This window comes from Saccostrea cucullata, unplaced genomic scaffold (assembly GCF_032062105.1).
Source record: "Saccostrea cucullata isolate Sc308-1 unplaced genomic scaffold, CSIRO_AGI_Scuc_v1 ctg6410, whole genome shotgun sequence".
In the NCBI taxonomy this organism is placed as follows: Eukaryota; Metazoa; Mollusca; class Bivalvia; order Ostreida; family Ostreidae; genus Saccostrea; species Saccostrea cuccullata.
The window spans coordinates 1-24,806 of NW_026928987.1; the positions used below are offsets into that span (position 1 = coordinate 1).

Here is a 24,806-nt window from a genome sequence, read left to right on the forward strand (position 1 = left end):
GTTTAATAATTAGGTAATTCAGTAAGTGTACAAAAAGTATTGAAAGACATTGGAGTAGAAACTGATTCCCCACTCCCAAATCATTTAATTATGGGGGGTTTTTCGCTTGTCAAATTCTTTTCAGATAGGTTTAATCATCCCCCCCAATAAAACTTTCAGTTTCGATTCTATGTCACTGCTACGTCAGCATTTTTTGTGAATGACCTCCAAAACATCAGAGGTAGGATCAGGTGCCATGGAGGAGTGAGCATTCCTTGCCGATCGATCACACCCGCCGTGTGCTCCTTGTCATGATCGGAAAATAACGGGAAAATCCGTCGTCAATTCAGTCTGTAAATAATGAATTAACAATTAGTATGAAAGTCAGCATTTGATGCAATTAATGATAAATTGCATTTGCTGACAAGGTCTTTCTGTGTCGACCACAGAACTAACAATATGATGACTTTAGACTAGACTGCTGATATTCTTGTTTCATCAACTTGTTTGTCAATAAAAAAGAGGCTGAAAATGATTAAAGCAATTCATTTTTGATAATACGGGATTGAATGTGTTCAAAATTTATTGTTTATGACAAAATATGTGTATTTAAGTGATTTAATCTAAAATAATATATTCCGTTTTCCGTTCCGCTTTCCGTTACGTTTTCCGTTCAGCATTTTAGCAACACCCCTGGAAAATCTGGTCTCTTAAGTTAATGAAGCATTTTCGCTGATGAAAAATTACAAGAAGTGAAAATTTCTTAGTACTTTTTCATTTTAATTTTATACTCCATACAGCCTCTTGGGTTTATCTACAAGTATGGCGATAATTATATTCTTTCAGTGACATCCCCATCGATCACCTTCCCAAGTCCTCTTCTGCTATCACTTATTATAGATGATGCATATATATATTAAATTCTACGTCACTACTTTTGAACCAAGTGTGTAGAAAGAAAAATATTCCTCATTTTCGGAATTTTAGATTTACTCAATTTGATTTTTTAAACTAGACTTGTATTTATTATTCCGGTCAAAATGCATCATTAATGACAGATTTGGGATGACACAGATGAATGCTAGGCATTCAAAAGATTGATACGCAGGTTCCTATCCTATAAAATGAAAGGGAAAAAAATATCTTTATAGGCATACAGATTCACTTTAGGAAAATGCAACCAATCATTTTAGATTTATATCAATTGTATAACATTCAAATTAATGAAATAAATAACTCTCAGTCTAATCATATATGCATCAACTGCAATCATTTTGATTATGTAGAACGAAAAGGATGCGGCAAAATCAATATTCAACCTTAAAGACATGAAAATATTCAGTTATTACTAGTATTCAATATATAATATTGGGAAAGGGGGGATATCCATTCCCTCCCCCTTATAATTATCTCATAAATATGTATACATGCATGTTGTTGTTGTTTGTGTTGGAACATCGTCGCAAACCACGACTTTTGAGTCCGCAAGTGATGATAGAGAGAATTGATGTGAATCACCCGTGGGTTACCGACGATGATGTTGGAACAATGCACATTATTTGAATATGTGCACTTCTTAGTGACATAGTTTTTCACATCCCTCCATAATTAAATCCCTGTATGTCAAGGTCAACGTAAAATCTGATTTGCGCAGAGAAAGACACGGTTTATGTTATGAATGATAAAAACGCACACAGTGTAATAAAATGTCACAATGAGACAAACGTCATAACAAGACAAACGTCATAATGAGACAAATGTCATAGTGAGGCAAGTTTCATTGGAAACTTTGTTTGTAGTATAAACTAGCTAGAAACGGACGTCCAAAAGAGCAATGAAGGTAAGATCTAAACGACAATCTACTAGTATATTATATTAAAGAGCTTTTATGTTGGAGAACTTTAAAACATACTTCTTGCAAATGGTCATATGTTGGTTTTATCTTGAAATGCAATAAACAAAAGTAAATAAGGAAGGGTCAAGCAGAGGCAAGGAGTGGAAGAGGAGGAGGATTCAGGTATTTTAAACAAGAGATTCCGTTATATTTAAAAGATCATATGAATACCGGTATATATAAATAAGGTCCGAAGAAAAGGCCCACCGTACCCCCCTCCCCCCCCCCCCCCGAATAAAAGGATTTTAGAGTTTGCTTTTTTGTTCACTTTTACAACAGTTGATAATGCTTTTAATATTTACACTGTGTCGGTTCTCGATGGATTCTTAACTCTAATATGATTGGTAATATGGCGTTTTGTTCCAGTGTTGACTAGTGATTTTAACTACACCGAATGAATTAACCAATACGTACATGTTTAAAACATCAAATATTCAAATATATCAAAATCAATTTTTGTCATCTCTCACGAGAGATGACACATTAAGTTTGATTTCCGGATGTGAGGTCCCAGTGTAAGCAGCCATTAAAAATCGGTAACCCTCGGATGATTACGCTCTGGCAAGAACTATCCGAGGAGCACCGAGTTGTCACTTTGATGATGATGCGATTTTCTAAATATAGAGCGGTAAACAATGAGCGATCCAAACATTGAAAAAGACAAAAAAGGGCTGCACACGAATCACAGAGGGCCAGACACACAATATCGCCTGCTGGTTGTTTGCATGGTGTTCAAAATATATGTACTTATTTAATCATCTACATGTTTACATGTAGGCTAGGCCTACTGCGTAAATGATCTATGGTCTGCACGAGATGGAATATTCTATAACTAGGTCAGCGCGTTGAATCACAAATTATCTGCTGAGGCGTGGATCCAAGAATTAACAGAAAAACAACATCAAAGTTAATACATTTACATTTAGTACTATAAACTGCTATGAATTGATGTCGAAAACTTTTTTTATGGTTGTCATTCTATAATTTATTGCCATTTTTCCACAAAAAAATACATGTATGGGGATAAGAAGAGACAAGAATATATTTGAAAAACTACGAGCATTGGAAGAAAACTCACAAAGATTATGATCGAGTATTTTCTTGAATATTTACAGTTTTCTTTTTAATCATATACATGTACCCCGGTATAATAAAAGAACTTGCAATCATTTTTTATACAATTTTCAATTGTATTAATAGCAAAAAAGTAATCAAATCACCTTTTCTATTTTATTGAAATGAAGCCAAAATTAAAATATATTCCTAAAACAGTCGTAAATTCAAGGTTGGCAAATTGGGATTTTTTCCAGATAATTCGTGAATGCTTAATTTTAGCTGATACCTTTTAAATTTTACTATCGTATTGCGCTAAGTGGAACTTGGTCAGCTGTTGTTACTATCTTGAGTGTGTTTTTAAATAAATTAACAAATACAAATGCATTTAAAATTCTTTTAGTTATAATAATATTATGTGATTTTAAAAATAAATTCTCAGAAAATATGAATTGCTCATTGATTCTATCTGAATAGTACGAAGGTATGAAATGAATGGCCAATTCATTCTTTCCTTTATGTTTAATGTATTTTAAATTGACATCCAAATTTTCTTTTAAAAATGTAATTATTCCAAAGTTAGATACATGCCTATATGAAGATTATAATCCTTTCACATACTAAAGTATGAGAATACGTTTCAATCAATTGCAAACGTGTCCAAAAATTAGTAGTTTTAGGATTTTCCATATAAAACAGTTTCACGATTTATATATAGTTCAGTGTGAAATGCTTAAGCATGAATCGTGATATTATTTAGAAAATTTCAGAAAAATATATTTTCTTCAAATCTGAGTCCCAGCCCGGCCCTTTAACCTTTCACTGTTGTAAATGCATGTTCACTGCAAGTCATCTCCCTTATCCATACTTTTTCTTTTAGTATAGTCATGTCTTCGCCAAATAAATGGTTTTTCAGAAAAAATCAAAAACTGTAAACCTTTCCTTCCCATCTAAAACATACGATTTTGGAGTTTGGAAGCTACCCTTTTTCCTGTTCAATATCTAATTTCCATTCCCCTAAAAATAATAATAATAATATTCTGTCTTTAAAAGAAAAATGTTACATTCCACTGTTTATTCTTTGACACAGATGGAGCCAAAGAGATGACATTTAAGGCTTTCTGGAAAGCCAAACTTGTATACCTTATATTTGTTTCATTTAGAAGAGAGCCCGAGGAACCTTAAAATGCAGAAAAGACAGCAGGACCAAGACTGAGAATAAAGCCGTAGAAGATGTCGATGCAACGAGTGGGAAATCTCTTGAAGAACAAGGAAATGCTCCAAAGGCATCAACAATGTCTAAAACTTCAATCTCTGACATTGGCCAAAATAATGCAGGTCTTGCATTGAAAGCGCATCTGTCTGAAGAGGTAAAAAAAAAATTATTTAAACTGAATTATTTCGAAATTTTGCACAGACAAAAATTTTCTACATTTGTATTAATTTTACAAAATATTAACTATAACTAGAACAAATCTTGTAGACTTGTATTTACAAGGAATACTCTTCTTAATTTAGGATGTACGCGGTATTCTTAGAGACGTACACATCTCTGTGTCTAGGAGACGTACCGCCATAGATCAAATGTGAGTAATGCAATTCAATGACAAATATTTCCAATGTACATGTAATATAGATAGTTCGTGTTGCGGAGGGGGGATTTAGTTTTCACGGCGTTAGGGAGACAACCCAATTAACTCAGAGAGAGAAGAGAGAGAGAGAAATGTACTTTCGTTTTTTTCACTCCAACATGGCAAAATTAGCCTTTTTAAATGTATAAACCAGGATATATAAATACTGTATGCAGGGAATTTTTCGCCCGTTGTCGTTTTATTTTCGCCCTTGTCTCAAGTGGGCGAATTTAAAACGGGGGGATTCAAAGAACACAGAAAAAAAACATGAACAGAAATATGACTGGGCGAAATTAAAACGGGGCAAAATTGTAAGCAAGAGTAAAGGGGCAAAAATAACACGGGGCGAAAATATCCATGTAAACAGGAGTAATAATATTTTTGTTTGATTTCAGAATTACCAAAGAGCAAGCAAATGAATTAGCTGATGCCTTCATGGAGTCATTTGAAAAAAGAGCCAAGTTTACAAAGAGGTTCTATTTAGACGGTCGAAGAGAACCACAGGAGGTATATGCCACTTTAAAATTGAAATGATATAAATAATAAATCCCTAGCTGAAATATTAAGAAATGGTAAGTTGTCCTTGGTGCTTAGATATGATCATTGTTTTGCTTTCTATATCATTCCATACAAAATTTATCCCGGTCACCAATTCAAATGTAAATCTATGCTTCCTTTACTACTATCAACTCGGCACACCTCGTTAGATTTGTACTTCATCGAACACGTTTGATGAACACTGATGAATGTAACGGAATCAGTAGAGGCGTGCCGAGTGTACTAAGGTTAATTGGTCAATTCCGAAATTAGATCGAACACCAACGATACTCGGATCACCTCGAACAATTCCATCTAACGTTAAATGGAATCGGCCGAGGTGATAGAGTGACATCTGAGGTTAGCCTGGTCCCATGTCTCATCCTTGTCAAGTGACGCGGAGTATGAGAAGCATAAGGAGCATAACAGGGAAATGGAACCAGGCTAATCCGAGGTTAGGGTATCCGGAATCTGCCGAGGTGAGCTGAATGTATCAACGAATGCAATTCAGATTTCCGTCCACGCTGAAACGTAAGCGGTCCAATATCTCGATAGGTCCAATGTCTCAACCCACGGTCAAACATTGATTTTTATGACCGATCGGTGTAAAATACAGGAAGTTAGACGTTTTTCATCGAAAATTTTATTTAAAAAATATATATTAGTTATGCATTTATCTTTATTTCACTGACAGATTCTCTACAAAGCAGCGGAGGAAAATTTGAAAGAGTTGATTATTCGTACAACCAGCAACCCAAGTACATTGTAAGCATGATGGATTGTCAATGCAAAAGTCATTTACAGCAACATTTAGGTCCTTTATACATATTCGTAACGACTCGGCTATTTCATTAACTGCAAATTTTAAGGAAAAATTTAATTTAATTTTCAAATTGTTTATAAAATGCAATTAAATTGAATCCCATATCCTTGTATTGGTAGTGAAGGGAAACCACTATTCCTACTCAAGCACCCTATGTGTCAGCTACGAACTCCGCAATTAGACAAAAGAATGTGTTCCAGAATGAGGCAATTACGCGCGGAGAAATTGGAAATGCAGCAGGTATTTTGAAAATTTCGCATATGTTGAATAACCGCTCATTTTCTTCAAACTACATGCTTCGAAAAATTAATTTTTTTTTTTAATTTCTAATTTATTTTATTTTAATTACTTAACAGGATTTGTACGATACGGCTTCAGAAATCATTAGAGATCTATGCCAATGCGCAGATACTAATATAAGGTTCGTTCATTATCATAGTGAAACATAAACAATTGAGATTTTAAACTGTTTTATTTACTTTATAAGAATCATAAATTCCCAGGAAAAAATAATTATTTGTTTTTGGTGAAAAATATTAATTTTTTTTTATTACAGATTAAATAGTTATAAAGAGCTAGAGGATTTCTTCAGCAAAGAGGTACGAACTACAACATATATGTACATGTAGCAAAGGACGTACTTGAAATGCATTTGTAAATATTGGGGAAAATTTAACATAAACCAAAAATTTAAGTAATGTAAAGTACTTGCGTTGTATAAATTAAAAATTATACCTGTTTCAGAAAGGGGATCCTAAACCAACAAAGAAAGGCTGGAGAAAATACTTCTGTCGTGTTCATGCAACAAAACAACAGGTACTTGTCAAAAGGACATTATGCATTGAATGTCTAAAGAGAGTTCTTAGGTGCGCAGAGAGGGTGGGGGGGGGGGAGGGGAGGTCTCATGTTTCCAATTTCCTCTACATTCTACATTAAGTTTAGGAGTTCCTATCAATTTAAAGTTGTTTTTTGGAAATCTAGGGGTGTCATTTTGGTTATTTCACTTCATGTAAGAATGCAATAAATGATAATTTTATAGCCCCTCCCCAACGGGGGGGGGGTAGTATTATTTATCCACCCCTTCTTCTTTAACTTTTTTTTATTTATCAATGACGGTTTTGTTATGGATATGGTTTAAGTTAATGCCTTTTTGGATTGTAATATCCATTTTTTTCATCGAAATCTCATGCAGAAACACGTGGATCCCCATCTTTATTGTAAATAAATTAAACTGATAAAAAGTAACGGTCAGGTTTTTTTCATCTCGTTATATATATACAAAGCCTCATATTTCTATTTCAGCAAAAGAAGAAAAATTCGAGATGGCTTATTCGTCTTCGTCGATTATTCAGCCGACCCCAATGCTAATATAATAATGAATTTTTCACTTAGTTAAAGACAATTATTTATATTTTCGTTTGTCCAGAAGTTACATACATTACTGATTCAAATTCTGAATCATCATACAAATGTAATAAAAATATGCCAAATGTTTATGAAATAATTTGGTTTTATTAAAAAGTTTAAAATATACATGTAATACATGTAATACCATTCAACCATTGGTTGTCTTTTTATTTTTTATTTAAACTTCACAATTACAAATTATACATCTTCTTGGTCGCCTGTGCATGTGGCGCAGTGCGTGGTTAGAGCGTTTGCTCAAAAGTGGTGGATTAAGCCGATGATGCTTTTTTAGCGGGTGAGAATCCCACTGTGGGACATGAAGACCGGTACTTGGGGTGAGATCCCTTGGTGTCTCAGTTGTTGAAAGGGGAGTTAAAGAAACAAACAATGACATATTGATTAGATGTCGTTTTACATGTAAATATACTTAATCCTCTTATCCCAGATATGTTTTTTGCCTGGTGGACATAACATTATTTATTGAAACAAAACCTTTCAAAATCTTTTTTGGAGTGTTAAAAATTTTTACCTCCGAAACATTTACAACAAAAGAGCCAGCGATCGAACAAAAACATGCGCTAACGTAACGTCACAATGAAGGTACAGCGATCCATCTATATTACATCACAGATGAAGAAACGTCATAATGGGAAAAACGTCATCACTTAAGTTGCAGCTATAGAAACATAATTTTCAGAGACAAGTCAAACTGAATGTTGAATGAAGATGGCAGCAGATTCACTCGAGGTAGATAACTATTTTATATTCTTAATACTTAATTTTTTATGAATTTTTGGAATTCCTAAGGACATTATTTTGATTAATTTTTACTATGAAATGCAAGAAACTAACATCAAGAGGATTGAGTATAGAAGGGGGAGGGGGGAGACAGGGAATTTTTCACAATTTGATTTTTAGTGGGGCATTTTTTTTTCTCTTTCATGCTAAATTACTATTTGATTTGATATTACATTTTATGAGTACAGACTGTATAATTATGTAATGCACATGCATATATTTGAAATAATAGACATCAAGAAATTCGTGTCTACAGGAATGGAGGGAATCGGGGTGAATCTAAATGGCCATAAGATCATTTTCTTATTATATGCTACGGACTTATAGTTTATGAATGTGACCACTGCAGTAATTACGTATACGCCTAATAACTTTTATTTTGGCTTGTCAAGGAAGATTTCATTATATATAGGTCTAATCATAATATTAAATGGTACCCTAAGATGTAAAATACTATATGTATGCCTTTTTAATTTTTTTCTCGGAATTTCCTTAGCACCATGAAAATAATGTATATGTGTACTTTTTTATAGAAGCGAACTTTATATTAAAGCAGCTTTCGTGTTGACAAAGATGCGCTAATTCATGACAACCGCAAAGAAATGATTAATAGATATTTACTTTTCTATGATGTCTTTGTTCGAGATAGAATTGCAAATAATAAAAATATTCTTTTCTACATAAATCTAATGGTTCATCATTAGACGCAGTTAAAAAAAATAACTGGACAAACTGATACTGAAGGGACTTGAATCAAATGGTTAAGGGGAATCAAGAGCATGTAAAAATAAGGAATAATTGTCAGAATTTTTTTTTTATTTCATGACGGTGGTCAATCAATTGGCTTGCTTCGTTTATGCAAATTATCACGCAAGCCACTCGAATGATCACATCATGAAATCAAAATATTAGACAGTTAATTATTTCTTTATTCCAACACATGGTGTGGACATGTAGATGACAATTTACGAACATCTGCAACATCATATGTAGCCAGTTGCATGTACTGTGCTAAATTTTGACTAACCGCCAATGTAAACGTATAGTATACCTACATATTTAACATTTAAACAATGGTGTGTGTTTTTCCAGTTGAGGGTCTTGCTTAGATCCCTGAATAAAGTTTTCAACTCTATGACTCTAAGACAGTGTACATTCCTGCACCAAATGTGAGTAAAGAAAATCTATTTTTACCAGAAATATATTTCATGTTAATCACACTAGTATATGTAAGTAGCCTTTTCAAGTCAGTCATTCAAATATTTTATATGTAAGTAGCCATTTCAAGTCAGTCATTCAGATAAAATAACATTCAAATTAAAAAATAAAGAATTTAAGAATCTTTGCTAATGTCGTCAATCATTAAATTTTCAATAATTTGTGTCTTTGAACATAAACTCTAAAATCTGTTTTTATTCTTTTTGAAATTTATTTCTTTTTCAATTTTAATTTTATTAAGCTTCACAAAAGAACAAGCTGATGAATGTCTTGCTTCTTTCATGGAGAGTTTTTTTGAAAATGATAAGTTTAAAGGTCTACTCGAGAAATCCACAGACAAAAGCAGGGAAGCACAGGAGGTAAGATACCTTAAGTTCATGTTGAACTATATGCATGAATTTACGAAATTGACCTTCTTACCTCAAAATGAATAGAGGTCTTCTTTAGGTCAAAGCATGGAAGCTCAAGAGGTATGTTATACCTGAAGTCTGTGTTGAATTTTATCAGTTTAGTTTATGAATATAAGGAAAGATAAAAAAAATAATGTATTACAGAAATTAGTAATTTCACACTAGCAAGTTTTCTACAAAACCCCAAGTGAAAACTAATGAAAATGTGATTTGAAATTTAAATTGAATATGATTTCGACGCATATAACTTATTTGTTTTGTTAGTTTAGATAAGTTACATTTACAATAAAATCAATACCAGTACTGTAGATCACTGATTTTTTGCGACACCTTATTTTGGCGAGATAGTCATTGACTCTTTATTAGCGAGACATAATTTTCACAAATTATTGTTTTCCCTCTATATAATACTTTTAAACGCGAGAAAGAAATTTTCGCGACCTCATTGTCTCGCGTAATTACGCGAAAATAAAGTTCATGCGAATAAAACAAAATAAATTCACAATTTTCGCAATTTAATATTTAATTGAAACAACACATTACGAATGTACCATCTCTACAAGCTATCCAGGTGTTACGATCTGTTGTAGAGTGCAGTATAAATTATTATATTATACTTTCATGTAAATTACTTGAATCTGATTCGTCGAGAAACATTTGATAAAAAACACTTCAACCCGCTGAATAATGAAGCCACGCCCTCCTGCGTAGCAACAGTCAACATTGCTTGACGACGGGTGGTATTACATAAAATAGCGACTGCGCAGAATTTAATGTATTTGTATAAAACATTCAGTATAATATAATAAATATTGCATGTAGTTGAGTGTAACATTGAAAATTTTCACCCCAAGAAAACCATTGTCAACCGAGGCGCAGCCGAGGGTGACAATGGTTTTCGAGGGGTGAAAATTTTCAATGTTACACTCAACTACATGCAATATTTATATAGTAGTTATAGTCAAGATAATTATGAAAATGTAATGATCTTCATCAAATTAGTACAGTTACTGAATTTATTTCCTCGTGATGTCTTTGGAAAAAAAAATCAAACCAAACACACCAAGACTCAGTCTAATTAAAATCAAACTTTGTAAATCTGCGCCGTATTCACTCTGCATAAGGAAATCTTACCTATATCCTGACTATGGTCGTGTTCACGTGGTTCACGCAGAGTGAATACGGTGCGGATCTAAGAAGTCCGATTTTAGTTAGATTGCACCAAGACTGCTTATAGACATTAATTATACTTTTACCTAGTACATGATGTGGACGTTATGGACGACTTTGTTCGTTAATTATAAACCACAAGCACCTGACATTACTTATTTTTCTTTTAATGAAAAAAATATACCCATACCTTATAATAAGGGTATACATAATTATGGGTATATACCTTATTATAAATATGGGTATATTTTTTTATTTAAAGAAAAATAAGTATACGTCAGATGCCTGTGTTATAAACGTATTCCGTTATATACTCACCTAACTTTTTGGTACATAGTTATATATGTACCTGTAATTAATTTTCACCCTAAAATTAGGGTGTTGCGTTTCTATTGACGGTGAGTATATAAATCTGTTTATTAGCCAATGGGAATGAACATATCTTCGCTGTAAGCATCAGTTAATTATAATCAAGTTCGCTATAAACGTGTTTTAATGTATGTATTATGTTTAATTACATTTTCATCTATATCCGACAGTTGTTATACAAAACTGCAGAGGAAAACATGAGAAATTTGATCAATCGGGCTCTTGCAAGAAACGTTAGAATACAAAAGTAAGTACCGGTATATAGTAACAATTATATGTTTTATTATTTCCAAAATGAAGTTTTATATTTCACACATAGACATTTCCAATTGCTCGTATTGCAGATTTTTTTTTATTTTAAAAATAAACCCCAGTTAAAAAATTTTAACTTGCAGCATAGGCGTTCCTGTATGAATTTTAAAGGCGGATTCCGCCTGGAATTTGGGTGGAATTGAGCAGGAATTGGCAAATTCCGGGCGTACTTGAGGCGGAGACGGAATTTTCAAAAAGTTACGCCTCAGGAGAAGAGACGTCTTACATTTGTATTTTCCGGGCGTCAATTGGCAAGTTCAGATTTTTCGGGCGTAAAATAGCAGGAAAATAGAAAAAAAAAAACTAGAAACTCTTGTTGCTACAGCAACAAAGAAGGTCTTCCGTTTTCCTCTATTTATCTACATGAATGAGCTTTTATCTATGTTAAAAAGGCATATAATATTTTTAATGATTTCAGGAAAACAAACAGCCGGAGGTGTAACTTACCAAGATTCTTTACTTTACTTTAGACAATGATAGTCTTAAAAACATGTACAAAAATCATTTTTTAATTTTTTTATTACTTCCTGTGACGACCGGAAGTGACGGCGTACGCATTTTACCCTATATTTTTTGCCCAATTTTCATGTTGTTTTATTCATATTAGTGTCTTGATCTGTTACAGTTTAAGAGATCTCGTAGTATTATCTTCTCATTTTGAGGACAAAAAATCACGTGACCGGAAGTTAATTTTTGAAAAGATATTGGAGGTTACTCTAGATATTTCAGTCTAAATAACATGTCCTAAAATCATTTCTAATGCTCTTCTTATCAAAAATATTTATGGGATAGTATAATACTAAATTTAAGCAGTTTTTCTTTCATAAGCGGAAGTTGTCCATTTTGTTTCCAGTGGGACTGACATATTTCAAAACTACAAAAAAGATGCTATAATGTATTACTAAGAAAGATTTCATAAGAAAAGTTTTTATTCATTTGTTCACTTCCTGTGACAACCGGAAGTGACGGTGGACAATCATTTCCTGACTAGTTTTGCCTACACATTAAGATCTACCACTTGTAAAAGTTTGGTGTCTTAATCTCTTACTTTTTACGAGATCTAGTTATGATAACTTCTCATTTTGAGGACAGGAAATCACGCAACCGGAAGTGAATTTTATAAAGATATTTGGAGTTAGTGAAGACAGTTACAGTCTTAATAGCATATCTAAAAATCATTACAAATACTTCATCTATGAAAAATATTTACAGGAAAGAAAAATATTCAAATTATGAAGCTTTTCTCTTATAACCAGAAGTTGTCTTCTTTGTTTCCGGTGTTACTGACTTATTTCAAAACTACAAATAAGATGCCATTATGTGATAAAAAAAAGTTTCCATAAGGGAAAGTTGAATTTTTGGACTTCTTTGATCACTTCCTGTGACGACCGGAAGAAATAATAACTTCTCATTTTGAAGACAGGAAATGACACACAACCGGAAGTGAATTTAAATAAAATAGTTGATGTTACTGTAGACATTTGCAGTCTGAATAACATATCCAAAAACAGTTGCAAACATTTTATCTATAAAAAATATATATTGGAAAGAAAATATTCAAATTATTTAGTTTTTCTCTTATAACTGGAAGTTGTCGTTTTTGTTTCCGGTGGAGCTGATATATTTTGAAACTACAAATAAAGCGCTATCATGTGATGCAATAAACGTTCCATAAAAGAAAAGTTGAAATTTCCGATTTTTTGACCACTACCTGTGACGACCGGAAGTGACGGCGGACAATCTTAACCCATATGTTTTTGCCTTTTCGTCAAGATATACCACTCCTATAAGTTTGGTGTATACATCTCTTACCGTTTCCGAGATATAGCTATAAGAACTATTCATTTTGAGGACAGGAAGTCACGCGACCGGAAGTGAATTTTTCAAAGATATTTGACGTTACTGTAGTCATTTGCAGTCTGAATAACATATCTAAAAATCATTTCAAAAACTTTATCTATAAAAAATATTTATGGGAAAGAAAAATACTGATAAAATGCAGTTTTTCTCTTATAACCGGAAGTTGTCGTTTTTGTTTCCAGTAAGACTGACATATTTCAAAACTACGAGTAAGATGCTATAATCTGATGCAAAAAAACTTTCAAAAAAGAAAAGTTGAAATTTTCGATATTTAGGAACACTTCCTGTGACGACCGGAAGTGACGGCGGACGATCTTAACCCAAATGGATTTGCCTACTTATCAAGATCTATCATCCCTGTAAGTTTGGTGCCTTAATCTCTTACCGTTTCTGAGATCTCACTCGGATTAAATATTTTTGAAAAAAGCGGAAATCGGACATATCTGACGACCGGAAGTGAATTTTGAAAAAATGAAAAAAAAAATTCTGAGCGTATTTAGGTTGTCTATCATTCCTGAAAATTTCAGGACAATCGGTCCAGCCATCTTTGAGAAATCTTACTGACAAGATTTGGGGAAAAAAATAATAATAAGAAACTAGAAACTCTTGTTGCTACAGCAACAAAGAAGGTCTTCCGTTCTCCTCTATTTATCTGTATGTGTGAATTTTTATCTATGTTTAAAATAAAGGAAGATTTCCGATGTTACTTTAGAAAATTATAGTCTTAATAACATTTACAAAAAATCATTTTCAATTTTTATATCACTTCCTGTGATGACTGGAAGTGACGGCAGACGGATTTTACGCTATATATGTTGCCCAATCTTAATGATTTATTATTCATATAAGTTTTGTGTCTTGATCTAGAACAGTTTAATTTAAGAGGTCTCGTCATATTAACATCTCATTTTGAGGGCAAGAAATCACGTGACCGGAAGTAATTTTTTCAAAAGATATTTGAGGTAACTCTAGACATTGCAGTCTGAAAGACATGTCCAAAGACTATTTAAGGTCTTCCGTTTCAGACGGAAGACCTTATAGTGATTCTACTGTTTTTAAGGTCTTCCGTTTCAGACGGAAGACCTTATAGTGATTCTACTGTTTCTTTTTATTATTTTTTTTCCCCTTTTCTTGTAAATCGGATTTCTCAGAGATGGCTGGACGGATTTTCCTGAAATTTTCAGGGATGATAGAGAATGAAAATACGCTCAGGCGTTTTTTTCATTTTTTCAAAATTCACTTCCGGTCGTCAGTTATGTCCGATTTCCGCTTTTTTCAAAAAAGTTTTGTCCGAGTCATATCTCAGAAACGGTAAAAGATGAAGACACCAAACTTATATGAGTAATAGATCTTGATAAGTAGGCAAAACCAATCGGGTTAACATCGTGCGCCGTCACTTCCGGTCGTCACAGGAAGTGATCAAAGAAATCGAAAATTTCAACTTTTTATTTTTTGAAACTTTTTTGCATCACATTATAGCATCTTGTTTGTAGTTTCGAAATATATCAGTCTCACCGGAAACAAAAACGACAACTTCCGGTTATGAGAGAAAAACTGCATATTTTCAGTATTTTTCTTTCCCATAAATATTTTTTATAGATAAAGTATTTGTAATGATTTTTGGATATGTTATTCAGACTGCAAATGACTACAGTAACGTCAAATATCTTTGTAAAATTCACTTCCAGTCGCGTGATTTCCTGTCCTCAAAATGAAAAGTTATCATAGCTAGATCTCGTAAACGGTAAGAGATTAAGACACCAAACTTATATAAATGGTAGATCATGAAAAGTACGCAAAATCATTTGGGATAAGATTGTCAGCAGTCACTTCCGGTCGTCACAGGAAGTGATCCAAAAAATCTAAATTTTTAACTTTTCTTTCATGAAACATATTTTGCATCACATTATAACATCTTATTTGTATTTTTGAAATATATCAGTCCCACCGGAAACTGAAACGACAACTTCCGGTTATAAGAGAAAAACTACATAATTTGAGTATTTTTCTTTCCCATAAATATTTCTTATAGTTAAAGTATTTGTAATGATTTTTGGATATGTTATTCAGACTGCAAATGTCTACAGTAATGTCTAATATCTCAGTAAAATTCACTTCCGGTCGCGTGACTTCATGTCCTCAAAATCAGAAGTTATCATTGCTAGATCTCGTTAACGGTAAGAGATTAAGACACCAAACTAATAGGGATGGTAGAACTTGACGAGTAGACAAATCCTTTGAGTTTAAGATTGTCCGCCGTCACTTCCGGTTGTCACAGGAAGTGATCAAATCAATAAAAAATTTAAACTTTTCTTTAAGGATTTTTTCTAAGTATTACCTTATAGCATCTTACAAGTAGTTTCGAAATATGTCAGTCCCATTGGAAACAAAAACGACGACTTCCGGTTATGAGAGAAAAACTGCATAAATTGAGTTTCTTTCTATCCCATAAATATCTTTTGTAAAAAGAGTATTTGAAATGATTTTGGGACATGTTATTCAGACTGCAAATGTATAGAGAAACCTCAAAATGAGACCTTTGACCCTTACTCAAAAAGTAATTAAGGAATATTCATTACCTTTATCTAGATTCAGCTTCAAGTGTTTATCTCAAATTTACCTCTCTCTCTCTCTCTCTCTCTCTCTCTCTCTCTCTCTCTCTCTCTCTCTCTGATGACCTTGACCTTTGACCTTGATAAATGACCTTGTTCTTTGGCCCCATTGACCCAAAGGTCACAATCAAGCTGACGGTCGTGGAGGTATTTGCAACTCTTACTCTAACAAATGCTTATAAAATATCCCCTCCTTTCTCTAAAAAAAAAAACAAAACAATCAACACCAACTTAGAGAAAATGTCTACAAGTCAAACGAAACGAAATATCGGCATAAGATTTGTAATAAAAGAAAGAAGAGACCTGAAAGAAGGTGTCCTGAGAGTTTTAAGGTGAGTCTCTGAAGTATTTTGAAATTCTAGTGAATATCGGCAAAATCTGCATTTTTTTTCTGTCTGAAATTAAGTTATTGCTTGGCATAAAAATTAATTAAAACTCGTATTGGCTATTTCTGCAATTATTGTTAATATCATTCGATTCTCCTGCTCCATTACGACATTTCAATACCAAGTATTCTTGCTTTCTTGGGTGTATGGAATTTATTTTAATTTTATTTAGATTTAAATATGAATCGGCTGAAACTCGGAAATGACGATTTTTCATATCAATTAAATTTCCGCGCAATTGAGATAGGTCAATTGCAGTTACCCCGCTTGATACGATATGCTTTTGAAAAAATGCCCATGACTCACTGTTTTTCTGGGATTTTGAATTTCCTCTGTAACTGACCACGTGTATTAGTTTCGCTTTACAACTCTGTTTATGCTAAGTGCCATTGCTTCACTACAAATGTGTCCCATAATTATTCTAATCATTTTCCTACATACAATATCACATCAAACAGGGAATATCTTAGTTTTTTAAGAAATTTGACCGGTACTTTACTACGAAACTATTTCTTTCACTTCGAAACTATTTCCTTCAACCTTAAAATAATAAGCTTACAGAATACCTGAAATGTTGTGGAAGTTGGTGGCTCAGTGGTTAGCGTGTCCGACTTTCATACTAATGGTTTTGGGATCGAGACCAGATGGAGGAATTGATATTTTTTTTTTTTTTTTTTGCATTTTGTTTTTTTTTAAATACAAAAAAATTCTTCTTACAGATAAAAGAGGAGAACGGAAGACCTTATTTGTTGCTGTAGCAACAAGAGTTTCTAGTTTCTTATTATTATTCTTATTATTATTTTTTTCCCCAAATCTTGTCGGCAGGATTTCTCAGAGATGACTGGACGGATTTTCCTGAAATTTTCAGGGATGATAGAGAATGAAAATACCCCGAGACGTTTTTTTCATTTTTTCAAAATTCACTTCCGGTCGTCAGATTTGTCCGATTTCCGCTTTTTTCAAAAAATATTTAATCCGAGTGAGATCTCAGAAACGGTAACTGATTAAGGCACCAAACTTACAGGGATGATAGATCTTGATAAGTAGGCAAATCCATTTGGGTTAAGATCGTCCGTCGTCACTTCCGGTTGTCACAGAAAGTGTTTATAAATATCGAAAATTTCAACTTTTCTTTTTTGAAACTTTTTTTGCCTCATATGATAGCATTTTATTTGTAGTGTTGAAATATGTCAGTCCCACCGGAACCAAAAACGGCAACTTCCGGTTATAAGAGAAAAACTACAGAATTTGAGTATTTTTCTTTCCCATAAATATTTTTTATAGATAAAGTATTTGGGATGATTTTTGGATATTTTATTTAGACTGCAAATGTCTACAGTAACGTCAAACATCTTTGTAAAATTCACTTCCGGTCGCGTGATTTCCTGTCCTCAAAGTTAGAAGTTATCATTGCTAGATCTCGTAAACGGTACGAGATTAAGACACTAAACTAATAAGGATGGTAGACCTTGATAAGTAGACAAATCTATTGAGTTTAAGATCGTCCGCCGTCACTTCCGGTTGTCACACGAAGTGATAAAATAATCAAAATTTTCAACTTTTCTTTATGGAATATTTCTTATATTACCTTATAGCAAATTATTTGTAGTTTTGAAAAATGTCAGTCCCACTGGTAACAAAAACGACAACTTCCGGGTATGAGAGAAAAACTGCATAGACTGAGTATCATACTATCCCATAAATATCTTTTATAAAAAGAGTATTTGAAATGGTTTTAGGACATTTCAGACTGCAAATGTCTAGAGTAACCTCAAATATCTTTTTTTTTAAAATTTACTTCCGGTCATGTGATTTCTTGTTCTCAAAATGAGAAGTTAATATTAGAGATCTTTTAAACTGTTACAGATCAAGACACTTTACCTACCAAGAAGATTGTGCAACAGACATAGAGTAAAATGCATTCACCGTCACTTCCGGTCGTCACAGGAGGAGATAAAAAATGATTTTAATAAGTGTTATGAAGACTATAATTGTCTAAAGTAACGTCGAGAATCTTGATGAGTTATACCTCCAGCTTTTTTTCTCCTGTAATCGTTGTAAATATTATGTGGCTTTTTTAACATAGATAAAAGCTCATTCATACAGAGAAATAGAGGAGAACGGAAGACCGTTTTTGTTGCTGTAGCAACAAGAGTTTCTAGTTCAAATACTCTTTTTATAAAAGATATTTATGATTTAGTAATATACTCAATTTATGCAGTTCTCTCTCATGACCGGAAGTTGTCGATTTTGTTTCCAGTGGGACTGTTATATTTCAAAATTTCAAATAAGATGCTATAATGTATTACTAAGAAAGATTCCATGAAGAAATAATTATTTTTTTGATATATTTGATCACTTCCTGTCACAACCGGACGTGACAGCCGCACGGACGATGTTAACCCAAATGGATTTGCTTTCTTATCAAGCTCTACAATTCCTATAAGTTTGGTGTCTTAATCTTTTACCGCTTTCAAGATCTAGCTATGATAAGGTCTCATTTTGAGGACACAAAATCACGCGACCGGAAGTGAATTTTAAGAAGATATTTGAAATATCTGTATACATATGCAGTCTGAGTTACATAACCAAAAATCATTAACAAATTCTTTATCTACAAAAAGTAAATATATGGGAGAAAAAAATAATCAAATTATGTAGTTTTTCTCTTATAACCGGAAGTTGTCGTTTTTGTTTCCGGTGGGACTGATATATTTTAAAACTACAAATAAGATTCTATAATCTGATGTAAAAAAAAATTCATAAAAGAAAAGTTGAAATTTTAGATTTTTTTATGACTACCGGTAACGACCGGAAGTGACGGCAGACGATCTTTTCCTAACTGATTTAGCCTACTCATCACGATTTACCACTTTATTTAGTTTGGTGTCTTAATCTCTTACCGTTTACGAGATCTAGCTATGATAACTTCTCATTTTGAGGACAGGAAATCACGCAACCGGAAGTGAATTTTACAAAGATATTTGACATTACTGTAGACAGTTGCAGTCTGAATAACATATCAAAAAATCATTACAAATACTTTATCTATAAAAAATATTTATGGGAAAGAAAAAATACTGAAAATACGCAGTTTTTCTATCATAACCGGAAGTTGTCGTTTTTACTTCCGGTGAGACTGATATATTTCGAAGCTACAAATAAGATATTGTTATCTGATGCAAAAAAAGTTTCATAAAAGAAAAGTTGAAATTTTCGATTTCTTTGATCACTTCCTGTGACGACCGGAAGTGACGGCGGACGATCTTAACCCAAATGGATTTGCCTACTTATTAAGATCTATCAACTCTGTAAGTTTGGTGCCTTAATCTCTTGCCGTTTCTGAGATCTCAATCGGATTAGATATTTTTCAAAAAAGCGGAAATCGGACAAATCTGACGACCGGAAGTGAATTTTGAAAAAATGAAAAAAACGTCTCGGGGTATTTTTATTTTTTATCATCTCTGAAAATTTCAGGAGAATCCTTCCAGCCATCTCTGAGAAATCCTGCCGACAAGATTTGGGAAAAAAAATAATAATAATAAGAAAAAACAGTAGAATCACTATAAGGTCTTCCGTCTGAAACGGAAGACCTTAAAAACAGTAGAATCACTATAAGGTCTTCCGTCTGAAACGGAAGACCTTAATTACGCCTGGAACTTTCAGGAGAAGTAAAAGCCTCTGATTGGTCAATTTAATTATCAATTAAGGGTCATTTCAGATAGGGGTTAAGTTTGAATTTGATCATGAAGGAGGGAGTTTAGTTTGGGTGAAATAGGAAATGCAGATAATTTCAAGGTTAAGGCTTTTACACTTCTTCTGGATAACACAGTATCTGCTGGTAGGTGTGATCATTAATTATCTGGTACCTATTTGAGTAAATTTGATTAGGATAATGTAGAATGATTATAGTTATAACTTAACCCTAAAATTACTTTAGATATTTGAGTTTTCTTGCACACATTTCTGAGAAATAATAGTCTGATAGTCAGGCTGCAGTGAGTCTGAGGAACTGTAAACTACTGAGTAAATGAAGAATTGTATTGAGTAACTAAAATTGTTTCAATTTGATTACTAAAGTGATAAAATGTACCGGTATTGTAAAAAGTTTGTTTAATTCTAAATACACACTCAATCTTGGATGTTTTTAAGTGTCCCTTAATACACAAAATTTATGTTATATTTCTATACTATATGTTAATGACCCAACATTGTTTTCTTACAATTCAAAATGCTGAATTTTTAGCTTTAACATTGTAAATCATAATATAAATGTTTTTCTTTGTTAACATTGGTAAATATATAGGTTTTTAGGTCACATAGTATTATATAATAATAAGGACATTCCAGGCGTAATTCTATTCCAGGCGTAATTTTATTTTCCAGGCGTAATTTTTTTCCGGGCGTCATTTATTTTTCCGGGCGTAGCTCATTTGCATTTTTCGCCTCAAATTCCTGCCCAATTCCTCTTGTTTTCCGCTTGAGTTACGCCCGGAACCTGTGTATCACCATATAAAGTGAGAAAAACTGACGCCCGGAATTCACTTTCCAAGTACGCCTCAATTCCCCCTATATTCCGGGCGGAACATTTCGTACAGGATGGAAGCATATTAAAAATGGATGGCTATTTGAAAGGGGGAGGGGGGCTAAACCAACAAAAAAAAAAGGAAATTCGAATTTTCATGCCTATATTACATGTATGCATGTTTATCTTGCAAAAAAAGGGGGGCTAAGCTCCCCCTAGCTTCACTCTATCCCGTTTCCGACACCTATGTGCGATAATTATTCAAATGGATTCTTCGTAATCTAGGGGTTTTTTATTTCCTATTGGATGTGTTCGATTTCCGAATAATGGCAACAGAACTGAACATCAACTAGTATGCGAAACGTTCTTTATTTCTTGAAATATATAATAATTATTATGTAAGTGATAAATGCCTTGTTGTGCATGGGAGTTTGACAATCATACATGTTCAAAACATGTTACAACTTTCAAAATACATGTAGAAGATGTAGAATATGTGTTAAAATTATATTTTTCTTCAAACACTCTTGCTCTACGCATGGGCTCATCTACCGAATCTATGATAACCTTTGCAAACCCTAGAACGCCACGCCTTACTGAAGGTCCAAAACAGAGAATTGTACTAGCTATATTCTTTTCTCTGTAGTGAATTCAGACGACAGTTTATAGTCCAGCATCCATTGTCCCAACAACTCACGGCAGAACAAGACGCACAAACGACAGCCAAGGTCAAACAGCGTCAAGCAGAGAAACTGGACTTACAACAGGTTTATATTTTGAGGCCATACCAATTAAATTTACAAAATAATTTTTATTTTTATTTTCCGCACTCAGGAAATTCTAGATCTGTGCTAGTTTCTGGTCTATTTAATGAATGAATTTAATAGCAAACAGTTCATGCTTTTTTATAAACCGCTTTGCGGTTTATAAAGCGTAAACTGCCCTAATCCAGTTTATACCGTATAAAATGGGTAGCTACATATTAAATTCATTTCTTATAATTTAATTTTCATTCATTTGATGTAAGAAAAAAAAGATGATTGTTCTAACAAAATGACTTCAATTTGTAGATAATTTGAATGTAACGTCAGGCGAAATTGATACGTTTTTGACCTAAGTCATTGTGACGTTGGCAACCCATTTTATACGATTTTATCCAATCAAATACAGCCTTACAACCAGAATTGTTTTATTTCAGCTTCATTTATTTATTTATTTTTTTTTTCAGTTTTTTGTTCATGCTCTTTTTTAAAATTGCAATTGAAAATACCAAATATATTCTCTCAAATAATTCTTTTATTCTTTTTTGTTTACTTTAAAGGCATTGAGCAACACAGCTTCAGAAACCGTTGAAGATTTGTTCCAAAGTGCCGCTAACAATTATGCAAGGTTTGCTATAACGAAGGACAAGCAACAAAATGAGATTTGGATATGCTTTTTATGTTTATATAGGAATTATTGAAAAGTGATTCCTTGTTTTATTGCAGATCAAGCAGTGGTGAACAAAGAACAGGGTTAGTCAATGAAAAGGTACGAATCTATTACATTTTTTTAAAGAAAATTTAATGCTTATTAGAAAAATGACTTTAAATCTGTAAGATGGAGGGTTGTTAATTCCAAGCTTATTTTGTACAGTGTAGTATATCAGTATATCGCAGTATACATCTTATTAATACATGTACATTACTCATTATAATCCACAGTTGTGTTGCCCCCTCCCCACTCAAAAAGAACTTATTCTGGAATTGCCATCATTATTTTGTGACTTGACCCCCACCCCCCATCCCCGAAAAAAAGGTGAGATGGGTATTGCTGAAAGGCACCGTGATAGATTTATCTATATATATATGATTTTCAGAAAGAATCATCATTAAGGAGAAGATGGAGAAAATTTTTCCGCCGTGTTGATAGAACAAAAGAGCAGGTATAGATATTTTGTATAATTTCATTTTATTCATTTCAATATCTATAAAAAAAGAAAATTCTATCCTGTTCTAAGTTTTGAAATTATTTGATGGTGGTAAATGCAAAAATGTACAATTTGATCTAACTAGTTATTACATTTTGATTTAATATTTTCTTTCTTTACTTTCGTCGGTGCTTAAGTGCACATGTACTTTGCGAGGGACATTTCTGTAGAAAATTTACAAAATTTAATAAACATACATATATACATACCAACGACCAACATCTATATCTGATTACTTAAATTCATTGCATATACAGTTCAAGGCCGTAACTACCATTGAGGCAAGTGAGGCAAATGCCTTACTTAATTTTTAGAGTTTTCTGATACCTGTAAAAGTTTTACATTGAACTTATGAATTATGTGTGTCTTTGTCCTAAATAAATATGTTCAACTTTTGTTTCAGTTTCTTTAAATCATCAGGTGCCTCATTTTCATTTGAAATGCATGTAAAATAAAATTCAAAATGATTGTTTAAAATCCCTTCCAGAGACATAAAATATTTATATCTCTGTCCCTGCTTCTATAAGACTTTCTCATTCAGTACTTGTCGGTGGAGGACTGCAAGTTTTGAATTTGTACAAGTCATGTACTGGGCTTTTGAGGGTCACTGAAGAGGATTGAAGAGGGAGAGATATTTTTGTGCCATCACTTCTGTGACGTAGGACCTCGGTTTAACGGTCTCATCCGAAGGACTGCATGGTCTCTTCATCCCGCAGTGGTATTCGAACTCGCAATGTTTGGATCAACTCCTTTGTCTGCGACTCTAGAGCATACGCTCTTACCACTGTGCTATGCAGCCAGTACAACTCAAAACGTTAAAACTTTCTAAGATTATATATATTTTTTATTTTTCTAATATCCAGGTTTCAGGACACCCCTCCCCCTGGAACCCTCCATCAGTAGCCATCAGATACTACCCTTGGCCCGTCTGGGACTAGGAATGCCCAACACCCTTGCCTCACTAAAAATTTGAGTCTGGTTACGGCCTTGCAGTTGATTTGCCGATAGAAAAATTGAAGTGAATAATCCTTAATACTCTTTGTAAACATTTTCTCGGCATTTTTTTCTCTTCATTTCAGCAAAAGAAAGACAAGCCAACTGGGTTGTTTTCACGACTGCGCCGCTCATTAAACCTTCGATAATGTTCATCTTTGAAGTTTCATAAATTAATTCTTAAAGTTAAATGTGAAGCTGTATTAATGTATCCAGTCATAGAACAGACATATGATACTATATAATGTATTCGAAGAATTTTAAGTACATCAATAAAACTTGAATGTATTACAAAGGCATTCATTTGTGGTTATCCTTCTTTGCGTGTGTAAATTCATGCGAGTACATATGTTGTACTTAGCTCACCTGAACGGAACGTTGGGTTTTCTTATCACCTGTTGCCCAAACCTTGGAGTTTGACACACGTTTACATAAAAATTACAAACTTTATCATGTTTATCTTTGGCCGTAACTTTTAGATATTATAGTAGTATTTTCAAGCAGACTTCTTTGTTACAAGACCTTCCATAGAATACCAACAATATTGACCTTTGACCTTGGAGATTTACGTACTTTAAAAAACTTAACATCAGTCATAACTTTTGAACAGTAAAGGCTAAGGCTTTCATCCTTCGAAGAAGACCTTTCATTTAATTGGATATAAATTTGGATTGGATTTTGACCTACTTTTTAAGAGGCAAACATTGACCCATCTTCCCAAGTCAAGAGTTTCTGATCCACTCCGCTTCTCATAAACATGTGGATCGGATCAGAAACTCTTGACTTGGGAAGATGACATTGACCATTATTTTTGAAGGGTTAGGGCTAGGGCTCTCATACTTAACAGATTTGATCTTTGT

At 33.2% G+C, this 24,806-nt stretch overlaps 2 protein-coding genes across 3 annotated transcripts; both read left to right on the forward strand.

The window, feature by feature from the left end:
• The first annotated feature begins 1,756 nt into the window (after positions 1–1,756).
• Positions 1,757–7,343, forward strand: LOC134279522 (uncharacterized). 2 transcript variants are annotated; one of them, XM_062761932.1, is made up of 10 exons: positions 1,757–1,819; positions 4,090–4,296; positions 4,445–4,512; positions 4,953–5,064; positions 5,789–5,859; positions 6,037–6,157; positions 6,274–6,338; positions 6,474–6,516; positions 6,662–6,733; positions 7,220–7,343. In XM_062761932.1, exons 1-10 carry the CDS (start codon positions 1,814–1,816, stop codon positions 7,283–7,285), a joined length of 831 nt encoding a protein of 276 aa, XP_062617916.1. In that variant the 5' UTR covers positions 1,757–1,813; the 3' UTR covers positions 7,286–7,343. The 2 variants fall into 2 exon arrangements, with proteins under 2 accessions (XP_062617916.1, XP_062617917.1); XM_062761933.1 differs by having other exon boundaries at positions 1,784–1,819; positions 4,093–4,296.
• Positions 7,344–7,969: 626 nt separating this feature from the next.
• On the forward strand, positions 7,970–24,245 carry LOC134279523 (uncharacterized). Its single transcript, XM_062761934.1, has 9 exons — positions 7,970–8,071; positions 9,215–9,291; positions 9,582–9,699; positions 11,460–11,536; positions 21,631–21,751; positions 22,306–22,373; positions 22,472–22,514; positions 22,843–22,908; positions 24,033–24,245. The coding sequence occupies exons 1-9, from the start codon at positions 8,045–8,047 to the stop codon at positions 24,093–24,095; spliced, it is 660 nt and encodes a 219-aa protein (XP_062617918.1). The 5' UTR covers positions 7,970–8,044; the 3' UTR covers positions 24,096–24,245.
• Positions 24,246–24,806: the final 561 nt, after the last annotated feature.